The sequence below is a fragment of the Gorilla gorilla genome, chromosome 11, assembly GCF_029281585.2.
Source record: "Gorilla gorilla gorilla isolate KB3781 chromosome 11, NHGRI_mGorGor1-v2.1_pri, whole genome shotgun sequence".
NCBI classification, from domain to species: domain Eukaryota; kingdom Metazoa; phylum Chordata; class Mammalia; order Primates; family Hominidae; genus Gorilla; species Gorilla gorilla.
In genome coordinates, this window is record NC_073235.2 from 78,623,229 (window position 1) to 78,646,595 (window position 23,367).

The following is a 23,367-nucleotide window of genomic DNA, read 5'->3' on the forward strand; positions in this document are numbered from 1 at the left end:
TCTCCCTCCTGTTTGGTGCCTTAACAGAAGCATTCATCCTTTGTTAAGTCTTCTAAAAGCTAACATTTAACATAAACAAGTTATTTTCTGCAATAAATTAGGCACCATTTTTTGGGGGGGTGCCTAAAGTGTGAAGGTTAAACCATGTAAGGCTTAGCAATTCTATTATTACCCCCTCCTTAATATACATACACTCCCAGTTGGCCACCATATTTTGTGAGCATTGGGAAGCCTGGGGTTGAATTCAGGGTACAGAGTGTTGGGTGTTAATTTTTTGAAGAAAAAGTAATTGCCCAGGTTAATAGGGGGATCCAAGTTGGCATTCTGCTGGGCCCGGGCCAGGCCCCAGACCTTTTTGGTCTGGAAGCCCTCAGAGGAAGTCTTTGGGAAGTGGTGGATGAGACACCTTACTGGTCCCCTACCCCTAAGGCAGGGAGAGCGTGCTGGGTTCTGGGCCGAGCTGAGGCTCCTGGGTGGCTGCTCTGACCTGACCCCCGGGCCTCCACTCTTGGGCTTCTACTTTTCCAGTACTGCTCAGCTCCTGTGGGGACTCCAGCACCTGCCCCTCCTTCTTCCGCGCCCCCTCCACCCCTCAGGCAACAATAAACACTCCCCACTATAAAAAGTGCCCTGCACTACATTTACCGCAAGGGCTTCTTTACATCTTGGCCTCGCCTTGAAGAAGGGGCCAAGACAGGAGTCCCAAAATAGATGGGGGTGCTTGTTCCAGACAGGAAATGAGCAGAATGCATAAAATCAGACATCTGTCCTTAATATGTGGAAGGGCTTGCCCCAGACGCGTGGACATGTGTATTTATAAGTGCGCGGGCAGAAGTTTAAATATTCAGACACATTTTATGATTGTCCTCTGCCCGTCTTCTGGTTAATGGCTCCTCCCGTGCCCACCAATACATCAATACCGTTGTGTGTATTGAATCGCGGGCAGGGATGAGGAGGAAGCGAGTCCATAGCAGAGCCCGCTGAGTATAGAGTACAGTAAATCGGGACCCTCGGCGGACGGCGCTTCCCGCCCGCCTGCCCGCCATGTTGGGGAGCCCTCCCTGCCCCCCGCGCCGGGCTGGGCGGCCGGGGCTCGCTGGCAGCCGGGGGAGGGCCTTTCATAACCCGGAGAATTTTCTAAGTGCGAGGAAGATGATAAGAATAGATTTCTACAAGTCCCGACCACGTGATTGGCGAAATAATTAATTCAGCACGTCCCTTAAGAAACACGGAGTCGTCATTAATCTGCCACGCAAAGGGCTCTCTCCGACTTGGAAAGTGCAGGGATCCCAAGAATATCACCCGCCCAGGGGGGCCGCGCGGTGCCCCCGGCCCTCCACCCCCGGCCCCCGGCGGGCGCGGGAGCGCGGCCGCAGGTAAATATTTTGGCAACTTTTATTTCATCAGATTTAAATCCTTAATGAACTTAGCTGTCACGGCCGCTGACAAATAGTTCCCTTTGCTTCCTGATTTGGAACTGCGCGCCGGCGAGAAGTTGTTAGTGGCTTGGATGGTGACCTTTGGTTCAGCAAAGCTTTGCACTTATGAAAAATTACTGAGAGCGGCCGAGTGTGTGTGTGAGTGTGCGTGCGTCCGCGCGCGCGCTTGTGTGTGTGAGAGAGGGAGAGACAGAGACAGAGATAGGGAGAGGGTGTGTGTGCGAGGCGCTAGGGTGCCAGGGGGCGAGGGGTGAGGGGCGAGGTGCACGCGGGCTGCTCCAAGACAACAGGAGTTGTAAAAAACCGGCCCGGCTGGCGGACGCGCCTGGCGCACGCGGGCCGAGGTTGCCTGGTCGCCTGTGTCTACCAGGAACAATGGTCGCTGTCACGGCATCTGCCGCCTATTCTTAAACCGGTGAGAAAAGGCCCTGGCCCTCTTTTCAAGCGAGGGTCGTAAATTTTTCTTTGCGTCATAACAGAAGGCTATAAAATCGAGTTGAAATTTTACCCCAGGCAGGTTTTAACCAACAGATAATGATTTCCGAGTTGCCTCTCCCCCGCTCCTCTCTCCCCACCCAAGTTCTGCTGCCTCTGTCACCCCAGCGAGTTTCTTCTTCTTTCCCCTTTATTTTTGTGTTTGTATTTTTTATTTCTATTTTGGAAGAGCTAAAATAAACGCGAGAAGAAGTCCCTGCAGCCCGAGTGGGAGACCCCGGGGCGACGGGAAGCCTGGGGAAAGGAGGATGGGGGAGAGGCCAGTGCGGGCTGCAGAAGGCTGTTTGTCTGCTCGCTCCCGTTTCTGCCTTTTTTCACCGGCACTCCAAGAAAATTGGGTGTCCTAAGAGCCACTCCGCTCCGTTCCACCCTATCCCCAGCTTGCCAGGGTCGTGGGCTGGGGCAGTAGCGGGCATTCTTTTCTTCCAGCTTGCAGCTCCGACCCGGGCGCCTCTTCATTCGCCTCCTTCCCTCTTGTTGCTGTGAGATGCCTCCATTGGCTTTCAGAATGATTTCAGCGAGCAGGGGCTGGCTGCGCGTGGTGGTTGTTTTGGGATTATGTGTGCGTGTGTGTTTGTGTGTGTGTGTTTTCATTTCTTTTTTGGTGTGTGTATATTTCCCCGTCAGGACAGAAACAAAGTTTCCCCCGTTATGAATTATACATTCAAACAATAACACATTAATTCAATTATTCAAAGATGACAAATGTTTATGTGCTTTGCGAGTGACTCGGGCGCAGATTCCGGGCGCTTTCTCTGAGCTGCTTGCATTTTTCTCAATGAGAATCGTCTCCCCTCCCACCCCCACCCACTCCAACCCACTCCAACCCACCTAGATATCCCCTTGTAGGCCCAGAGAGGAACCCACAAAAAGCTTCCCCAGCCCTGCTGGCAGCCCGGCAGCCAACAGCCTCCCAAGGCCCCGGCTTGGCGGGCACCGGCCCGGGCTATTTTATCAGTGTGACAATTGCCCGGGTTGGTGTGATAAATCATCGTAAGTAATTCCTGAAAGGGTGCGAGACTGTTGGGGGCCGGGCGAGGACTGTAAATCTTTCCGGTTTATTGCTCTATGAACATATGCTCCGATTGAAGAAGGCTTAGATCCTTTCCTGGAGACAAATTCCCGCAAAGCAGCCCCCCTCCTTGGCTGGGGATTAACACTTGCTGCTGGCCGTCGGCTCGGCCTCTGGCAAGAGGCTAGGGGGCGGGGTCCTCCGGGTGGGGGTGGGCTGGGGTCACCCACGATCCGGCTTCGAGAGACGCCCTGAGTGGGCCTCTGGCCAGGCCCGGGCAGGTGAACAAAAGGATGGGCTCGTAGAAGGTTCTGGGGGCTCGGGCCTCCAGGACATTCCTGCGCCTCTGGAGTGGGGATGCGGTGGACCTTACCCACTCCTCTGGGGCTCTTCTATGGCTGCTGGGCACTTTCACCGGTCTCAGACCCTGCAATCAGCAACAGAGCATTTCACTGTGCCTGATGCCGCTGAGCAGAGCTGGCAACGAAACCAAAACTTCGGGGATAGGGTGGAGAGTTCCCCGTGGTGCGGGATTCCCGAGTGCGGCCCCGGCTGGGGGAGGGTCTTGGGCGCTCATTACAGGCCAGGAGGTCCGCTGCTGGCCCTGGCACGCTTAATTCTTTTTTCCCACATTGCAGAATCATTCCCACCAGCCACTCGGAGAGTGGTGGGAATCTGCCTTGGTTTAATATTTCTAAAATATAAGTTTCATTGTCCCCCAGGTTAGCCCAGCCAGGACTCATTCCGCAGTCTTCCTCGCCTTCCTGGAGGCGCTGCAGGAAGCGGGAGGTCGCGGCTTGGCGGTTGCTGGGCCTATGGGATCTGCGGGTCCTGCCCAGACCTGGAGTCGCACAGATCACGGCGGGCAGTGGCTCAGCGCCTAGGCGGCTCCAGGCCTCGAAGGACCAGGTTGGGGTGCTCAGGGATCAGAGAGGGGAGGTCGCTCTGGGTCCGGGTCGCCTGCTACGCGCCTTTTCTGTCTCAGAAGTGGCGGTGACTCGGCTGCTGAGTCCGCGGAACGAGCCACGAAATGGTGGTGGTGGCGGGGTTTTCTGAGGTGACTGGCCAGAGCTGAGAGCCGCGGCTTCCACCTTAGGGCCGGAGCGGGTCCTCGCCCTGGGAGGAGGAGAGCTGAGCGTCGGCCTCCGCGGCGGGGAGGCCGCCTTGCCGAGGTGCATGCGGCTGCGGAGTACTCCGCGGGCCCGGGAAGCTAGGGGTACCCTCAGCCTCTGCTGCTCCACGGCAGTCTCCAGAGACGCTTCTAAGAGAGGCAGCTTCTAAAATTTCCAGCTCCCGGACCAGTCTGGCGGAAGGCCCAGCCAGGGTCAGAGGTCGTTGTGGGGAGAGACTCTCAACGCCCCCAACCCACTGACGGCGGCCAGGCCAAGACTGAGTCGGCCCGGAGCTGCGAAAATGTGTTCTTTCCTTCCGCCCCACACCCATCCGCGTCTGCCCCAGGAATGGGGCCCAGGTCCCAAGCCTCCTGCGCCCTTCCTTCCAGCCCCCAGGCTTGGCTGCGCTCCGGGACTGGGTGGCGTGAAAGTTTCAGCCTCAATCAGTACAAGCTTCCCTCGGGGTCACGTGAACAAATATGCTTGCATTTGAAGGCAGCGTCTGTATTTCCCGACTATGAGGGGTTTCCGGGGCTCTCTCCAAATCCAGAAACGACCACGTTCCGCAAGCAAAACAAATCCCAAGCTCTGGGGGGCCTGGGAGGGCTGGGCAGAAACCCAGGAGTGGGTGGGGGCGCGGGTGGCTGCTGCTCTGGGCCCGAGAGCGGACGGGCGGGCGGGTGGACCGATGGGCGCGCAGCGCAGGCGAAGCCAGCTCGGGGACTACGAACTCGTTCATCCTGCGTTTATTGGTAGTTGAACCTCAGCCTGGTTCCGTTCTACCGGGAATTCCGTGTGCTCGAGTATATGGCCGTGTCTGCGAGCGCGCAAGACCAGGGTTGGGACAGTGTTGTCTGCAGACAAAGGGGGAAGGCTAGCTCTGCCCCCCACTGGCGCCCACTCTGAGGCCGAGGACACCAGGTTTATGATAAATTGGGATCCAGGTAAGCAATTGCATGACAAAATGGAAATCTTTGGGCACGGGGCTGCTTGCCGCCCTGAGCGGGATATTAAATATGATTTATTTTGTGTAATCTGTGATCTTGATTATTGCCAATTGGTGAGGCAGCCCGCGTAGACCTAGATACACTGCTACATATACATCGAGGACGGTGATTAATCGTAACAAGGCGCGCTTTGTGGGGACGTTCCCCGCCTACCAAAGGGTTAGGAGGACACTACCTTGCCAGGCTTGGAGGGTGGCCGGCAGCATTGGGGGTGGTAGTAGCAGTTTAAGGAGGGGATCTGGTGAGGGGATTGAGTGCTGGAGGAAATATTTGGGGGCTAAATGTGCACTTAGGAGAATGGGCTGAAAAAGAAATTAAAACTTTTTTACACTTTACTGCCAAAGTAAGATGGAGCGTCATATTAATTGTGTCTTGAGCTGCCGGGCTGGGTGCAGGCGGGTTGATTTATATGTATTTAAAATAAACTCGGTGGGCAGTCAGCTCCCTGCGTTGTTCCGGTAGCGAGCTCCACACACAGCCTTTACCTCTTTCTGTTGGCTTAATTTTTTCTTGGGAGATTAAAATGCTACTGAGCTTTTCCTCCCAAAATTTGAGAGAACCGCCAAACTACCCAGAAGAGTTTGGGAGGTTCCTCCACATTTCCCTTTACCAATCCAGGCTTTTGATTGCCGTAGTGGCAGAGAAAAGGTTTCGTGTTTCTAGGTCCCTCTCCCCAAAGAACCCTGAATGAAAGCTAAATCATATATTGGTTCACGAATCCCATCTCTCCTTTTGTTTACTTGCTCCCTGTGGCTACTGGCTGGGAGAGGAGAAGACAACCCATCCCGGGTCTTTCCGTGCCAGGGATGGAGTGAGCAGCTCCATGAGCTCCAGTGAGTGGTTCCATGCTCGTGGTAATGCCACTGGGCCAGACCCAACCGGACCTCTATGGGGAAGGAACCTCAAAAGCAAGGAGCATTCCCTTAGCTTAGGTTGGGACAGGCCCTAGCAGGAGAGGAACCGACTTCCAGGGGCTTCGCCATCACAAGAGAGCAGTGAAGTTCTTTTGTCAATCTCCTGCGCTTGGCTTCATCAGAACTTAAAGTCGCTGGACATTTTTCTTTGCTAGCTGCCTTGAAGCTGCGCGCCTGCCAGCTTAGTCAGCTGAATCCAATTACCGCGAGTAGCATTTCATTTGGCCCCATGGAGCATTCACTTACAACTTCCCCCGAAAATTTCAATAATCCCTACCAAGGCTCCACGCTGGCCCTATCCTAAAGAGTTTTCCTAGGGTGCTGCTGAAGGATGAGGTGTAGGGTTGGGGCTGCCTGGACTCAGCTCTTCCTTGACAGCTCACGGACGCAGCTCCTTCCTGCTCTTCCCGTTTTTGGCTCCAGAAAGAGCACCAGTGCTGGTGGTCCAAAGCCAGCCCGGTTAAGGCTGAGAATCTGGGCAAACAAGGAGCCAAAGTTGGACCCGCGTGGGATGGTGGGTGGGCAGGGTAGGGAGCGTGGGAGAAGGTGCTGAAGGCTTTTCTAGTGGTCCGACTTTGGTCAGCTTGGGGTCCTCTTTCTTCTTCCCAAGCCTCTTACGCCAAGAGCTCAAAGCGCACCGCGCACCCCGGAACCCCCAGGCGCAAACTTACCCTGTTCCTCCGCGGCTGGAAAAAGAAAAATCTAGCTAGAGGCATAAGGGGGTGGCGGCCCCGGGTGACCTCCCAACTTAGCTCTTCTTTTGAAGGGATGCTCCTACTTCTAAAGAACTCTTTTTTAAAAATAAATAAATAAAAAATAATCAAGCGGCGAAAGTTGACGTCCACCCACGTGAATGTATTATGTAAAGCAGCTACAGGACCAGCTGGCTTGAGAGCCCTGGTACCTCGGGCCTCCACCGCACCACCCTCAGGTCCCGGCCCAGCCAAGAGCGCTTGGGGGAGGGGGACGGGCAAGTGGCATTTCCCCCTGGGTCCAGGCCGGCTGGGAAGCTGAAGCCGCAGCGCGAAGTTAGGAGCCCTACCGGGCTGGGATCTCTTCGAGGCGCTTCTGTTGGGTGTTCATTAAGGGGTGAGTTATTGCGGTGCGAGCCAAAGGTCACTTCAAAGGCTTATGGCTGCGCGCTCTAGTCTTTAGAAGCGCCGGGAACGCTTTGTGTGAGGCTTTCCCGGGTGTAGTTTAGTGCTCGCAAACTACTGAGTCGACAAATTGCACAGGGCAGATGCAAGAGGGGGACTCTGTCTCTCTCCTTTCACCTGACGGGGGGTGGTCACCCGCTGAGCGGTGACAGTGGTGGGGGAGCTTGGTCTGTGGCTTTGGGTGGGGGTGGAAAGGATGTTTGTTTCTTAGGCGATTTGCAGTCTGATCCTGACCCAGAAGTGGGCAGCCCAGGGCCAAGAGTGTGGTGGATACTTACCGGAATGAATAAACTCAGGGAAAGCATCTGAGATATTTAATGTATAAATCAGGAACTAGCGCCCAGGTCCTCTTCACTGAGGCTCTGTAGAGCAGCCCCTGACCAAGATCCACCCAAGCCTATTTACCTTCCTTTCCTGGTGCCCTTTTCTGCAGCCTCCCCTGCCAAACCCCCACCTTAATTCTGCACGGTCTCTTTCTTCTGCCCCTAGGAGAGTGTTTGGCTTCCGGGATTGGGACCTGGAGGAGCATTTAGAATTTGGTGGGGGCAGGAGGAGAGCAGATTGGCTTCCCTGCACCTCTGACCCACCTGGCTAGAGGGTCGGGCGCTTCCCTCACGTCCGGGCTCTCCCCTCCCCCATCCAGCCATGGATTTTGGCGTTAAAGGGGCCCTCGCTCCCCAGGAGCCAACTGAGTCTATGTTTTGCTGGGGAGAAGGCGTCTGGATGGTCACGGGTACCATATACAATAGTCACATTGACTATGACATCCTTCAAGTGGGAAAAGCCCTTCAACATGTAAGTGTTTGTAAGCAAGAACCGGCTGCTACTGAGAGTTTTCCATTTTGTTCCAGATTCGCCTCCACAGATACCAAAAGAAACCTGAAGAGCCTACAAAAAAAGAGATAAAGACAAAATTCAAGAAAACACACACATACATAATTGTGGTGAGTGGGCATCATTTAAATAATAATTTCCAGTACATTTCCATCTGCAACTCAAGGTGGCCATCTCAAAATTCATACATCAAGACATAGAACAAAGGGCAGCTTTGAAGTGGGTCACTTCAGTATGAACTACCACCCGTTACATGAAAACCGATCATTGGCCTTCAAATTTATGGCGCTTTAATGGGGCAAGCCCAGTGCCTTAAATACAGGGTGCATTACAGTATTGAGTTATCTGGGCTAAATAAGAGTGATTTAGAAGGCGCGTCCAGGGCTTCTTATAGAGCAAAAGAGGCTCAAGCTTAGAGATCGGGAGAACTTGGGCGGAACGTAAAGAAGTCCCCTTTCGAGCAAACCCGAAAACCAGTGGTTTCGAATCCCGAAGTAGCAAAGCCAACAGGAAAGGGAGAATCGTTGCTCGGTTCCAGTGAATTCGTGGGGATGCTCAGCAAAAGTCTTGGCCGCCAGAAAGAGATCCGTGGGCTTCTGACCCTGGTTTAGGCAAAACAGGGGGAGGCGCCGAGACCAGCTCGAGCACTAGCGGATTTTGAGAGAAACTGACCGCAACCTCCATCGCCTTCCCCCTCTCTTTCAACTTGGATGGGCTGACTCTACCCGTCGGTGATTTACGACGATTGCAGCGCTAGTCACAGCCTGGCGCCTGGTGCCCCCTCCCTTCCCAAGCCCCCTCGGCTTTTCCACTGCCACCGGCGTACAAGCAAGTGCCGAGCCGGCCTCCGCGAGTCGGACTAGCCTCCCGGCGTCCGAGGCCACCACGGGCAGCAGATTTTTGGTCCCCAGCGAGGCTGCGCGCGTTCGTCCCGCCTCCGACCGCCGAGCAGAGCTGCTAGCAGAAGCAGGCGCCGGTCACTTTATATAATCCTGCTGCTCGCAGGGTGCAAGAGCGGGAAAAGTGCGGAGTAGGGAATTCTTTTGCTGCGCTGCCTCCTACGCCGAGCCTGCTTTCCACTTCTGAAAAGTGCCGGGCCTTGGGAAGTGTTTTTCTTTTCATTCCTTACCGAAGCGTTTACTGCCGCCGTGGTCGCAGTCATAAATTTTGCTACAAACCACAATGACAGGTGCATTGATATGCACCGTGAGAGCTCCAGCTGCTTAATAACCCCGTACCCTGGTCGCTGTGAGCGCCTTTTATTTATTTGGTATCATATTAGGTATTGATCTCTAGTAGAATTAAGTGCGGTGAGCAAGTATCAGGGTTCGGCTGCTTTGGAGGCGCAGCGGTTGCGGCGGGCCGGCAGGCCCGGGGAAGCGGGCGGTGGACGCTCAGAGAATACCTTCCTTCCGGCAGGAGACCGTTTGGCCCTGTATTCCGGGCCTGCGGTTGAGCCTCCAAGCTGAGTTGGGCAACATCCCAGCACCGCAAGAAAGGGCGAGCCAGACCTATTTGGCACCCCTTTCCCAGGAGGAGCAGGGGATGGCGCCGGCGGTGTTTGGGGAGGCTGCCCTGGCCAGTTCCCCGGGCTAGAGGGTGGAGGAGAGGAGGAGGGAGAGGAAAGGGCAGCTGAGGACTTGGAAGAAATGAGAAGCCCTGCTTGACCACCCCTCCCCCAACACTGGCTCATCTTCACCCCAAGACATTTGGGTCTTGGAGCCCAAATGAGCAAAGGTACCAAAGGGCGAGAAAAGAAAGGCTTTAAAAAAAGGGTGAGGGGGTGATCGAAAAGATGAGCCACTGAACAGTTGACCATTGTCCAAGTGATTTATGACCCGTTCCTGCTTTTTAGGTTCAAGCAGAGTTCACAAGGAGTAGGGATTTCTGAAAAGAAATAAGCCTTTTTACCAGTTTTGTAACTATATTCTCAGGTTTTGTTTTAAGAGGGATCACTTTTGGGAAGCTGCATTTTTGGGGGACTGCAAAGCCATTTCCAGTAAGGACAGCACCATCACTGGCTCTTGCTTTGGGGAAATGGACATTAAGGTAGTGGATTGTCAGTGAGTGGGAAATTTCTTGAGACAATGTAAACAGTTAGGAAAACAGACTCTGGTTTTTCAGGAAGATGCCCAATATTTGTACTTTTGAGGTCTGTACACAGAACTTTTTCTAGGAATATGCCATAGGAGCAAATATATATATAAAGCCATCTGTCCCAGAAGAACTGGTCAGTTCCTAAGTAAGCTATTTTAACGTGACTGGTTCACCTATCTAGATCAACTTTGTCAACTTGGGAGGCAGGAGGGTGGATGTTTTGCTTCCACAGTTGTAAATGGAATGACAGAGCAGCAGCAAGTTCTGGTAGTCTGAGTGTCCGATGTGACCATTAGGCCTCCAGAGGGTTAAGACTGAAAGCAGGATACCAGAAAAGCCTAAAACATAACCAAATCCAGAGTGCCTCTTTCTTCAGCAGGGGGCAAACATATGTAAGTATTAGTCACAGAATGAAGACTTAGCTGTCCATTTGATATCCAGTAACTTTTAAAAGAGAATGATATATAAAATTAATCAAAAGAAAAATTAAGTCCAGCTTTGTTAAGTAGATATCCTACCTACATACATTTAAGAACAATAATGGAAACAATTTCTACAACATAGTATCTTGGTATTAAGGGCCTGTTCCTCATCAAGACAAATGGCATACTCACTCATATTCTAAAACAAAACAAAACAAAAAGGGCAACAACACTACCTACCAAAGACTAATTAGAAGAATTTTAAAATTTGGGTTAGGTTGTTTGGTGCAGGTGGAGGGAAAACTAGTGAATCATTTTGGTACCTGTGGTCAAATCCATTAGGCCACATAAGCTGTCTAGATGATGTGGTACATCACGATGACCAGGATGGAAGCCAGGGAGAGTTACTAGGAAGGAAAGTTGCCTGAAAGACAGATCAAGAATTGAGACCAGGGTGCTGACCTATGAGTTTTCTTTATCAAACAGACAAAGTGATTGAATGGTATTAGTTATACTTTAACTCTTTAGGAGCCTTTCAGAAGAAGTAGGGAGGCAGGGAGAGAAGGGAAACCCCCATAAAGAAGGGAATACAAAAGGGGTAGGATTTTTCTTAGCATTTTTTTCTTCTTCTAATTCTGGGTCCATTCATCATGTCATGAAAGGTTCTCTCACTGGTTGTGGTTTGGGTGGGAGGTAGGGTAGAATAGATTATCCAGAGCAGATGTCAATAATATCTATTTATACAATAGATCCAAGGCAAAAATAATAAAGTTATAAAGCATTCTCCATTCACCCATGTTCCATGCATTTCAAATTCTAGATCTCTTTGCCCATTTCCAGTGGTATCTGTTTAAACGTAGGGGAGGTCAAAAGTAAAAGGTCTAGAAAAATGTAAATGAAAGAGAAGAAACATTTTCTAGCCTCAAAATGAGTCTGGAAGTCTGCAAGTCCTCCTGTTGGCGTTTATCCCCTAGTTTTCTACATTGTAGATTTTACACTGCTGATTCATAGAGCTTACTCAGCTGATTTTCACCCTGTCATCGCTAAGTGGACTATCTGGACTTTCATGCAAGATGCTGTAATTTTGAAACCAGGTGGGGGGAGACCCTTTTTTTTTTTTTTTAAGTTCTGGCTGTTCTGAGCATGTTATAGGACTTTCATTTCCCATCAAAACCTTGTGCTGACCCAATGATTGACTGATTGATCCACTTATTAATTCACCTATTCAACAAGCATTTATTGCACTAACTACATGCAGGGCACTGTGCTGGATGTTAGGAACAGTAGACAAATGACACAGCCCCTGCCTGCAAGGAGCTTACAGTTTAGTGGGCGAATCAGCCAACAAAATGTCTGAGGCTATAAGTACTTTTCCACACAGAAGAAAGGCTAAATGGACAATCTTGAAGAAAGTAAATTGTATCTGGAGGTAGAGCTACAGTTGAGCTAAAAAGAAGGAAACTCTTCTTACATTTAGGAAAAATTCCTTCTGATTCTTCCAGAGGTTCAAATAAGTTGAACTTCATAAAATCTGCCAGGCGCAGTGGCTCATGCCTGTAATTCCAGCACTTTGGGAGGCCAAGACAGGAGGATCACAAGGCCCAGGAACTCAAGACCAGCCTGGGCAACATTGTAAGACCCTGTCTCTACAAAAAAAAAAACAAAAACAAAAACAAAAAAAACTAAAAAAAAAAAACAAAAAAAAAACTAAGAGCTGGCGCAGTGGCTCACACCTGTAATCCCAGCACTTAGGGAGGCCCAGGCGGGTTGATCACCTGAGGTCAGGAGTTCAAGACCAACCTGACCAACATGGTGAAACCCTGTCTCTACTAAAAATATAAAAAATTAGCCAGGTGTGGTGGCAGGTGCCTGTAATCCCAGCTACTCAGGAGGCTAAGGCAGGAGAATTGCTTGAACCCAGAGGCGTAGGTTGCAGTAAGCTGAGATCATGACACTGCACTCCAGCCTTGGCAACAGGAGCGAAATTCCATCTAAAACAAAACAAAACAAAACAAAACACTAAGACATGTAGCCAGGCATGGTGGGCACCTGTAGCTACTGCAGAGTAGCTGGGACTCTGAAATACTCTGAAATAGCTATTAATACTGCAGAATAGCTGGGACTTTGAAATACTCTGAAATAGCTATTAATACCAGGCTAAAGTGGGAGGATCGCTTGAGCCCAGTAAATTGAGGCTGCAGTGAGCCATGTTCATGCCACTGCACTCCAGCCTGGGCAACAAGCAAGACACTGTATTAATAAATAAATAGATAAGTAAATAAACTCAGATCCAGCACCTTGCCCATCTCCCCACCATGAAGTGGGTAGGAAGCAGAGAGCATGGGCTAGTCCTTCTATATTGACTGGTCTTGCCAATGACACTCCCTCTGGGGCCTCTTGCTTTTCTTCTGACAGGTCACCTGGAGCCTGGGGGCTGGCCCAGCTCTCTCAGGATTCAGCAGACATTGGAGGTGGCAGTGAAGGATACAGTGGTAGTCAATGTTATTTGAGCAGGGTCAGCAGGCCCTGGAGCTTCCTGAGTGCACAATGCAGAAGGCTGCTTACTATGAAAACCCAGGACTCTTTGGAGGCTATGGCTACAGCAAAACTACTGACACTTACGGCTACAGCACCCCCCACCAGCCCTACCCACCCCCTGCTGCTGCCAGCTCCCTGGACACTGACTATCCAGGTTCTGCCTGCTCCATCCAGAGCTCTGCCCCTCTGAGAGCCCCAGCCCACAAAGGAGCTGAACTCAATGGCAGCTGCATGCGGCCTGGCACTGGGAACAGCCAGGGTGGGGGTGGTGGCAGCCAGCCTCCTGGTCTGAACTCAGAGCAGCAGCCACCACAACCCCCTCCTCCACCACCGACCCTGCCCCCATCTTCACCCACCAATCCTGGAGGTGGAGTGCCTGCCAAGAAGCCCAAAGGTGGGCCCAATGCTTCTAGCTCCTCAGCCACCATCAGCAAGCAGATCTTCCCCTGGATGAAAGAGTCTCGACAGAACTCCAAGCAGAAGAACAGCTGTGCCACTGCAGGTAGCTCCCTGAGGTGGCCTACTGCCAGACCAAGCCCCCTCCAGATTGACCCAAGGAAGCCTAGTCAGGGCTGGAAATGCAACCTTGGAGGTCATATGTCTAAACTCCTACTCACGTCAAAATGTTCTTTTTTTTAGTGTTCCTGATTGGGGTCATGACCTTGCAGTGACAGGGTGCTCCCTTCCATTCCAGGCTGCTGGTGCTGTTGCTGGACAGGTCTTATAGCTATTAATAGAGAGTGCTTCCTTATATGGGCATATCTGTTTTCCTGGGCTGCTAATTATAACTCCGTTCCCTCTTCCACCCAACAGCTCTTCAAGATTTGAAGATAGGTATTACAATCCCCAAGCCTAGGTGGTTATATAGCCCATATCACACGAATCTCATTCCCTTAAACTCATAAAAACTAAAGTCTTAGAAAGTACCATACTAAGTACTTTCTAAGCATTATCTAATTTAATTTTTCAAAGAACCTTTTGAGGTAGGTATATGATAACGTCCCCATTTTACAGATAAGAAAACTGTTAGGATAGGCAACTTGCCCAAGATCATGAAACTGCAAAGTGGTGGATTTGAATCCAGTCAGTCTGGCTTTAGGGGCTGCTAAGCATAACCATGAGTCTCTATTTGGCCCACCTCAGCCCAATTCTCCCACTCCAGCAAATCCATAATGGGGAGGTGCCTGTCCTAGTAGGAGAGGATATTCTGGGAGACAGTAACAGCCTTGGATTTCTCTAACTGGAAGGGGAGCCCCTCCAGTTGGGGCCTTCTCTAGGTCCACCCAGGGCATGTAGAAGATAGGCATGGCCAGGAACTCTGAGGGCTGTTCCTTCTCTGCTTAGACTGCTTGGTTCCTGAAATTTTCTGACCTTGTGGTATCTGATGTGGTTTATCTTCAGGTAGATGAACTTACTTCCAGGTCCAGGGCAAGTTTGGGGCCTGGGGTGTGGCTTGCTATCAGGGATCTGGTTTGCCAGATGCTTTCTGGGGCTGCTGCTCCTAGGGGGAAGGTATTATCCTGCCTGCAACCTCTTTTTCCTGCCCCTCCTTCCTCAGCTGCAGGCTCAGGCCCTCCCTCCCAGGAGAAATCCATTTGTCTTCCCTGGGAGGGAGTGGACAAGCAGCTGAGAGGTGGCAGGGTAGTAAAAGCCAGTGTTGAGGCTGCTGCTCCTAGCACTGTGAATACTCAAAATGCTTCCAGCCTGGCCTTGGACTCCCTAAAATACCCAGGCAGTGTTTTTTTTGTTTGTTTGGTTTGTTTTTTTTTATTTTTTATTTTTTGGTTTGTCACCTCCCTGGCTTTGAGTGCAGTTGGGCTGCAGTGGGGCGCCAAGATCTCCATTCCCATACTTTGCTGGGGGTTGGTGGGGGGCTTTGCCCAGGGGCCAGCTCCTAAGCAAGGCAGGCTGGAGCTATTTCCTCCTCCTTTCCTTCCCCATACCCCACCCCTGGCAGCAGAGGCTGGGAGGAGTGTTCAAAGGAGTCTGGCCCTTCTTTGACAGAGGGAGGCCTTACCAGCTGCTCCTGGTCTCTCATTAAACTCTTTCATGGCCTTTGGGTGGGTATGGGATGATGGACTAGGCTGCGGGGGAGAGGGTGGGCAGAGTGAACTAGATCTCAGAAGGCTGATGGAGGTTTCAGGTGCGACTGATAGGTAGGCCTAGTAGGGGGTTGGTAGGTAGGTGAATTCCCCCTTGGAATCATACCTCTCAAACGGCCCTTCCCCTCCCCAGCCAGGATTGGAGGTGGGGGGAGGGAGGAGGGAAAGAGAACCAGGGAAGCACCCCTCTCCAGTCCTGAGGGTCCCCACCCACTCGCTCAGCGCCCTCCCTCTCTCCCTCCCTGCCCAGGAGAGAGCTGCGAGGACAAGAGCCCGCCAGGCCCAGCATCCAAGCGGGTACGCACGGCATACACGAGCGCGCAGCTGGTGGAATTGGAAAAGGAATTCCACTTCAACCGCTACTTGTGCCGGCCGCGCCGCGTGGAGATGGCCAACCTGCTGAATCTCACGGAACGCCAGATCAAGATCTGGTTCCAGAACCGGCGCATGAAGTACAAGAAGGACCAGAAGGCCAAGGGCATCCTGCACTCGCCGGCTGGCCAGTCACCTGAGCGCAGCCCACCGCTCGGCGGCGCCGCTGGCCACGTGGCCTACTCCGGCCAGCTGCCGCCAGTGCCGGGCCTGGCCTACGACGCGCCCTCGCCGCCTGCTTTCGCCAAATCACAGCCCAATATGTACGGCCTGGCCGCCTACACGGCGCCACTCAGCAGCTGCCTGCCACAACAGAAGCGCTACGCAGCTCCGGAGTTCGAGCCCCATCCCATGGCGAGCAACGGCGGCGGCTTCGCCAGCGCCAACCTGCAGGGCAGCCCGGTGTACGTGGGCGGCAACTTCGTCGAGTCCATGGCGCCCGCGTCCGGGCCTGTCTTCAACCTGGGCCACCTCTCGCACCCGTCGTCGGCCAGCGTGGACTACAGTTGCGCCGCGCAGATTCCAGGCAACCACCACCATGGACCTTGCGACCCTCATCCCACCTACACAGATCTCTCGGCCCACCACTCGTCTCAGGGACGACTGCCGGAGGCTCCCAAACTGACGCATCTGTAGCGGCCGCCGCCAGCCCGAACTCGCGGCAAAATTACCTCTCTTGCTGTAGTGGTGGGGTAGCGGGTGGGGCCCGCGGGGCAGTTCGGGAACCCCCTTCCCCGCTCTTGCCCTGCCGCCGCCTCCCGGGTCTCAGGCCTCCAGCGGCGGAGGCGCAGGCGACCGGGCCTCCCCTCCATGGGCGTCTTCCTTTGGGTGACTCGCCATAAATCAGCCGCAAGGATCCTTTCCTGTAATTTTGACAGTGCCACATACTGCGGACCAAGGGACTCCAGTCTGGTAATGGTGTCCCTAAGGTAAGTCTGAGACCCATCGGCGGCGCGCCCTGCAGAGGGACCAGAGCTTGGAGAGTCTTGGGCCTGGCCCGCGTCTAGCTTAGTTTCAGAGACCTTAATTTATATTCTCCTTCCTGTGCCGTAAGGATTGCATCGGACTAAACTATCTGTATTTATTATTTGAAGCGAGTCATTTCGTTTCCCTGATTATTTATCCTTGTCTGAATGTATTTATGTGTATATTTGTAGATTTATCCAGCCGAGCTTAGGAATTCGCTTCCAGGCCGTGGGGGCCACATTTCACTTCCTTAGTCCCCCTGGTCTGAACTAGTTGAGAGAGTAGTTTTGAACAGTCGTAACCGTGGCTGGTGTTTGTAGTTGACATAAAGGATTAAGACCGCAAATTGTCCTTCATGGGTAGAGTCAGGAAGCCCGGTGGCGTGGCACAACACACTTTGGTCATTTCTCAAAAACCACAGTCCTCACCACAGTTTATTGATTTCAAATTGTCTGGTACTATTGGAACAAATATTTAGAATAAAAAAATTTCCCAGTCGGAAGTGTATCTGTGTTAATCATGCACACTTGCAAGCAGATCACTATGCCTTTATCTCGCACAATCCCCGAAACAGACTGACACTTTGAAAAAAATATTTTATTTATTTGGAGTCTAGTGCATAAATTGGTTCTGGGGATACTTGATTACTTTCCAGCTATTGAAATTAGGGGAGGGGGAAATGAGGATGCAAACCTAAAAAGGTTCTGGGCAGGATGATTTGGGCAGGGCTTTTTGAAAGCAGCGCCTGCTTTGCTGTTTTTACTACCTTCTTTCTAGACACAATCGACTTTTACACTGGGGAGACCAGAGCTCACTTTTCTGCATTAAGTAACAAAAAATAAACTTTGAAAGAAAACTGACAATCAAAGAAAAAACACAAGAGAAGTTGTAAGAAGAATTGAGCTATGAAAAAGCTAAGGTGTAGAAAAAGAAACCATCATTTGGAGACGCGCACCTAAGCTTTTTCTCTAGGAAATGCTGTCATGAATTCTTCCTTTGTAGTGATCATTAGTTCATTTCTAAAGAAAACAAACATTCCCCAAGATGTAAAGTAATAAAAGTTTCATTAATGAAACATAACAAGTATAAACACCTTGTTTACTCCTGTTTCTTATACAAAATGGGCAAAAATGTCTTCAAGAATTTATAACCATTTTGTAAATATTAATGTGGCTTCTGCTAGGGGTGGACAACTTCCCGGCTTCTATGGGAGGGGCCACTTAGAAAACGCCTTCAGATAAGGTTCAATTCTTTTGTATTTCAGCAAAGTCAGCCCACGCATCTCTATTTGGTTTGACAAATAATGCAACTCCTACTACATCCCCGATGACACGAAGTGAAATTCCTATTGTGTGGAAATAATTTAACTTCTAATCTTCTGGTGGAACAACAATCGTTTCTATTTGGATGTTTGTATTTCACTAAGTAATGATGGCTCAAAATAATATTTAGTTTCCTTGTTCCTTTGTGCTGTTTTTAAAATGGCATGTTAGATTTGGGGGTGGGAGGGGATATCCTTTTGCTAAATTTCACTTTATCTGAACAGGTTTAAAATATATATGTTGTAGAAGTGTATCAACAGAATAAATGACTTCAATCGAAGGCACATTTTACCCACTTTCAAGGCTTAACATTGTTTTCTATGAAATTTGCATCCATAGGCAGAATTTCTAATTGTCTTGTAAGAAAGTATTTTTTAAGCTATTAGAGAAATCAAAGGAGAGCTCACTGCCTTGCAGGGATTACAACCACCTTTCTTAACTGGCTAAATATTAACTAGCTGAATTGTCAGGCTGCTTAGATTCAGCCCGATTTTCCCTCATCTCCTCTTCCTACCATAAATAATAATAAAAATACATAATGTGTCATGGCTCCAGGCGTTTTCCAGCACAGTGTGTTACCGCAGGAGTATCTGCTGAGTCTGCGGGTGTCTGCAAAGCCCCAAGTGTCATTTGCGGCTTAGGGTTTCATGGATTAGACTTTAAACGGTGTCTAGCCCGGCTGACATTAGCTTCCTCTCACACTCAGGCTCCAAGGAAGTGTGGGAGCAGGGGCTCCCTCTCCAGGCAGCCGCAGCTTTCCCCGACGCCCTCCTCTCGAGTGGGGTGAGGGCTTGGACCAAATCTTCCACCTTCTGTCATCTCTGGAGGTTCCCGAGACTTCTAATAGTTCGGATCTGTTCCTGCCATTGGCGTGAGACTCATCTGAGGGGCGTGGGTGGGGGTGGGCAGCGAGCCGTGGGAGGGCGCGTTTCCGCGCGGCTGCCAGCCCAGGAGAAAGTTGGGGCCCGCGGCACAGCCATTTAAAACTTCATAAATTATAAACAAGCCGCCTTGGCCTTCGCAATAAATTCCGCTCCTTTTGAGCCTGCAATTAGTGTTAGAAAGCACCCGAGTCTAAACACAACCAAACGCCCTCTGAAGGGCCCAACTGCCTGAGGTTGCAAACCTTTATTTCCCAGCGCCACCCCCTCTCCGACTGAGGTTTGCACACACAGTCGCCTCCTCCCCCGCCACCGCCGGCGGTACACACTCGGCTGGGTTCCCGCTCTGCAAGGGAAGGTCACAATAGCTGCTCTATCGGCTGCGGAGGCGCCTGCCGCCTCCCTCCCGAGTCTCAGAAGCAGAAAAACAAGAGAATGGGGGAGGGGAGGCCCCAGCAACAGCGCCCTTTGCGGGAGGCAACCTCCACCCTAGCCAGGGTCTCTCTCCCGGGACGAGTGCTCGCAGAGGGTTGCGGGGAGGGCAAAGGGAGCGCACCAAGACCACGAGGCTGCTCCAGGCCTTGCCGCAGGGCGCTGGGTTGAGGGTGCCCGGAGCAGCCGCGCCATTGTGTGTCAGGTTTTCCCACGGGATCCGTGATGGGGGAGGCCATATAAAGGGAGCTCGGATCCGGGCCTCTCCGGCATTGGTCTCTGGGAGGGTCTACCTCGTTTGCCCAAGGGGAAGAAATGGCTCTGTCTCAGGCCTTAGCCAGCTCTGCTTTTTTCCTATAGAGACCACTTTGGGGAAGGTGGGGATCAGGGAGATTGTGGGTCCTCCTGGGGTCTGAAGAAAGGGGTCAAGGCAGGATCTCAGGCCCATGGCTGAGGGGTGGCAGTCGTCTGGACATTCTTGGTGGTTCTGTCCAGGCAATCAAATATGAATTAAGGCAGGATAGCTGTGAGGCAGCCAGAATGGCCAGCTGCAAAACAGGAGGTGGGGGTTGGGAAGGAGATGCAGACAGTGAGAGCTTTCCCTGCAACCAAGAAAAACTCAGGATCCAGCCAGGAGTTGAAGTGCTGAGACCCAACTGAACTAGCCAGGAAGAATGGGGAAGTGGCAGAAGAAAGGCCTGGAGAGTAGTCCTGGTCACTGGTAAGCAGGTCAGAAAGGGCGATTAAGTACATATTCTATCTCCTGGCTTTCAGACCTCCACCTTATCCAGGGACCTGACAGAGAAAAATCTGCCTCTGATGGAATCATTAAGTTAACCATCCATTTGTACCATTTCTTTGTACAGGCTTTCAAACGAGAGAGAGGAGAGAATACAGGAGGAGAATGTTTCCCCTTGGTGCAGCCCCAAGCTCCCTATCAGAGACACATCAGCCAAATTAGTTTCTGAGGCTCAGAGGCTGCTAACATTGCTGAACAAGATTTTTCGAATTTCTATGTGTTAGGAGTATTAAAAGATAGTGATTACCTATATTAGCAGCCTTTGTCCCTTTTCTCTTCCCTAGTCTGTACCAGCCCACTGGCCCTTGAGTGAAGTGCATCTTCTCAGCCTGCAGACTTGGGAGCTCAGGCTCTCCATCTGTTGAGGTTTTTCATTAGGGAGACTACAGAGGATGTGTGTGGGTGTGTGTTTGAATAACAAAGAAGTAACCCTTCATTCTAATAAAAGTGTTCCTCTGCTTGACCTGGAGGAGCCAGAAGCTTGTTTATACCTTCAGTATTCAAGGGGCAGTCACAGGCCTGTTTTGACCTTTTCCTGAGAATTAGCTGAAACTTCCCTCTGAAGTCAAGTAGTGAGTCTGTTATAGGTCTAAGGAAGGTCCTCTTCATCTGGGAGTTCTTGGCATTACTTTGGTCCTTCTTTCAGAAACTGAAAGAAAAGAATAGGAAGAACAGAAGTTTGTGAGTAGGCAGGAAGGGACATGGATGACCCCAGTCTTCACAGGACTATGGCCTGATCACTTCGAGGCACTGCAACTTCCCAGACAGAGTATATATGTAGGGCTTGGGTTGAGTGGCCCTGTTCTGACACTTTGGGCACAGGGAGCTGAGACTGGGCTGTCACTAGCCAAGCCCTTACCATCTTTGAGAGCTGGTTCTTAGGTCTCTCTTGCAGAAGGCCTGGATAGAAAGGAGAAAGATTGGGTATATTGGGAGGCTGAGACAGGAGAATCGTTTGTACCTGGGAGGCGAGGTTGCAGTGAGCTGAGATCACACCATTGCACTCCAGCCTGGGCAACAAGAGTGAAACTCTATCTCAAAAAAAAAAAAAAAAAAAAAAAGATTGGGTACATAAGTCCTCTGCACTTTCTGCACTGGTGATGCTGGAGAGGAAGGATGGTGAATGATAAGGATCATCACAGAGGATGAAATCTTAGTTCTCATTGTTCCCTTGTTTTCTACTCCAGCTACAAATGCCCTTATCTTTGGTGTCCAAGGTTGGGAACAAATGGATTTAAGTACCTGGCCTAAAGCCTATTCCTAAAAACTTCCCTCAGGTTTCACACCTACCTTGGCAAGTTGGAAAGTGCAAAGACAATATAAGGGCCCATTTTCAGGCCAGGTCCAGCATGAAACAGAGTGAACAAAATTAGTTCCACACATTAGGGAAGAGCCAAGGCAGACGAATATCCAATCATTTGCAGTAGTAGAGGCAGGTGAAGGGTCCCCAGATCTGTAAGGCAGGAGTTACTGCATGAGTCTTTCTGTCCTAGATCTTGGGCAAAATGTCCTGATTGGTTCCTATAGCTAGTCTGGATTATTTTAAGGAAAGAATACTGCCTGGAGAAATCATAAAAGCTGGGTTTTAACATTAGTAAGGGCCAGAAGAATTTAAATCCTAATTTAAACCAAAATTCATGGAGAGCTGTGGTACAGGGAGTGTTTTTACCCGGGAAGCAGGGCTCAAAATCTGGCCAGGAGGGCTTGTTGGGCCAGGAATGTCCGTGGTTGATGAGGAGGCTGGGAGAAGGCCTTTTTGATGGCTCCATTGTTCACAGCGCTGCCCTACAAATACCATATCCCTCCCCACCTCCTCTGCAAGGGTCGAGCGGAAGAGTAGGTCAGGTGAGCTGAGCTCTAGGGAGCTGGTACCATCTTCCCTCAATCCCCCTCGGTTACCCCTTGGGGCAGCAACGACGCCATCCCAGCCCCTTCCAGAGAACACACAAAGGAAGCCCCCCCCGTCCTTAGACCTGAGGACACGCTCGGGAGCGGGCTGACGTGGACCCCGTTTCAGGGCGCCCCGGGCCCCTGCGGGGAACAATAGCCACCGCCTCCTGGGCGGTCTGGCGGGCGCGCGGCACAAACGTCCGCGCCGCCACGTGATGCGCGCGCTCGTTCCGCGCTCTCCGCGCCTCAGCGAGCGGCCAGGCTGCGGGCGGGGTGGGCGGGTGCTCCTGATCCACCTGGAACACTTTTGCAAAGACAGACGGTGAGTTAATCACCCTACCGGCTGGCGGCCGCGTCCCCTCTCGCCCGCGAGGAGGACTGGAGAAGGGGCTGGGGTGGAGGATTTCTCTGTGTGTGTCTAGGGTTGGGGCCGGGAGAGGTTAGTTCTATTAAGAGTTCATCAATCACCCGGTGTGCACTTTTCGCTCGACAGCGGTTCCTCCTACTTCAGAGCAAGTCTGGGCCAGCTGGGATCCGACCAGAAACCGCAAGCGGAGGAGACGCAGGAGCGCAGGCTGAGCGCTAACTGAAGGCGCGACCTGAGCCTGGCGCCTGCTGGGGAGCTGCGCAGCCAGGACAGCGGTCGGCAGCACAGGGCCTGGGCGCAGGGCCCGCCGTCACCACCTCACGTCGGGAGCCAGCACTGCTGCCCGCCAGCCCTGCCGCCTGCCCTCGGACTTCCCAGGGCGCCCAGGGTCCTCCCAACGCGCCTGCACCCACACCCGCCCCTGAGCCACAGTGACCTTGCATTCCCCGCCCCCTGCCACACCTCCTGCGTGCCCGAGTGTCACCCTTAAATACCGCTCTACACCCAGAGAGGGACGAATACACCTCTGAAGACAGGGCAAGACTAATTTCAATGGGTCAGAAGGTTCTTGCAGGCACTGTTTTATTTAAGAGTGCCTATTTACTGGCAGGAGTATTTGTGTGGGAGGAAGTAGGCTAAGACTGCTGTTGAACTTGAAGCTAAACTTGAATGCCATTTAAAATAACAATAAAAATATACTTAAAACACCAATCACAATGATATGACTCACCTCTTTCCAGTGTGGAGGAAACACTCCAGTATTTTTACCTCCGTTCTTTCCGGTGTATTTTAAGAACACCCTAAAGGGATAGACAGTAAGTGTCTGAGGGTAGTCACTAGCATTAGAGCTGTTTACAGCAGGAGGGTTTGGTGGAGTTAGTGGTGAAGCATTTTTATAACCCTTCTGGAGTGGTCATGCTGTTCTCTTTGTAAATCCTAACAAAGTTCCAGCCTAGTTCCCCTTTTACCCTTTTTTGCTGCGGGACTTCAGCTGAGATGTTTCTGAAGTTAGTAAATGTGTTGCCTCAGGCCACAGAAAATAGTCCCTGAAGGAAAGAAAGCCTCAGCTTTGCCCCCTCTTCCTTCAGCCTTCTCTCCCTTCATCCTCTTGGGTGGAAAATTAACTTGCTTTGGAAAAATGTTCTACCATCTTGCTTCAGATAGATATAAGCTGAAGCATTAAGCCTCACACAGTGTCCTGAACTCACT

The 23,367-nt window shown here is 51.5% G+C and overlaps 1 protein-coding gene and 2 long non-coding RNA genes across 3 annotated transcripts; 2 read left to right on the top strand and 1 right to left on the bottom strand.

Moving 5' to 3' along the window:
- Positions 1-12,904: 12,904 nt before the first annotated feature.
- HOXD3 (homeobox D3) lies at positions 12,905-16,965 on the top strand. The gene is made up of 2 exons (XM_019022471.4): positions 12,905-13,529; positions 15,380-16,965. The coding sequence occupies exons 1-2, from the start codon at positions 12,989-12,991 to the stop codon at positions 16,135-16,137; spliced, it is 1,299 nt and encodes a 432-aa protein (XP_018878016.1). The 5' UTR covers positions 12,905-12,988; the 3' UTR covers positions 16,138-16,965.
- A 1,937-nt stretch (positions 16,966-18,902) lies between these two features.
- LOC101139876 (uncharacterized) lies at positions 18,903-22,011 on the bottom strand. The gene is made up of 3 exons (XR_002004952.4): positions 21,875-22,011; positions 21,192-21,354; positions 18,903-20,550 (listed from the first exon to the last, which is right to left on the bottom strand). It is a non-coding gene; the product is annotated as an uncharacterized lncRNA (long non-coding RNA).
- LOC109025984 (uncharacterized) lies at positions 21,974-22,869 on the top strand. Its single transcript, XR_002004953.2, has 2 exons — positions 21,974-22,113; positions 22,285-22,869. It is a non-coding gene; the product is annotated as an uncharacterized lncRNA (long non-coding RNA).
- Positions 22,870-23,367: the final 498 nt, after the last annotated feature.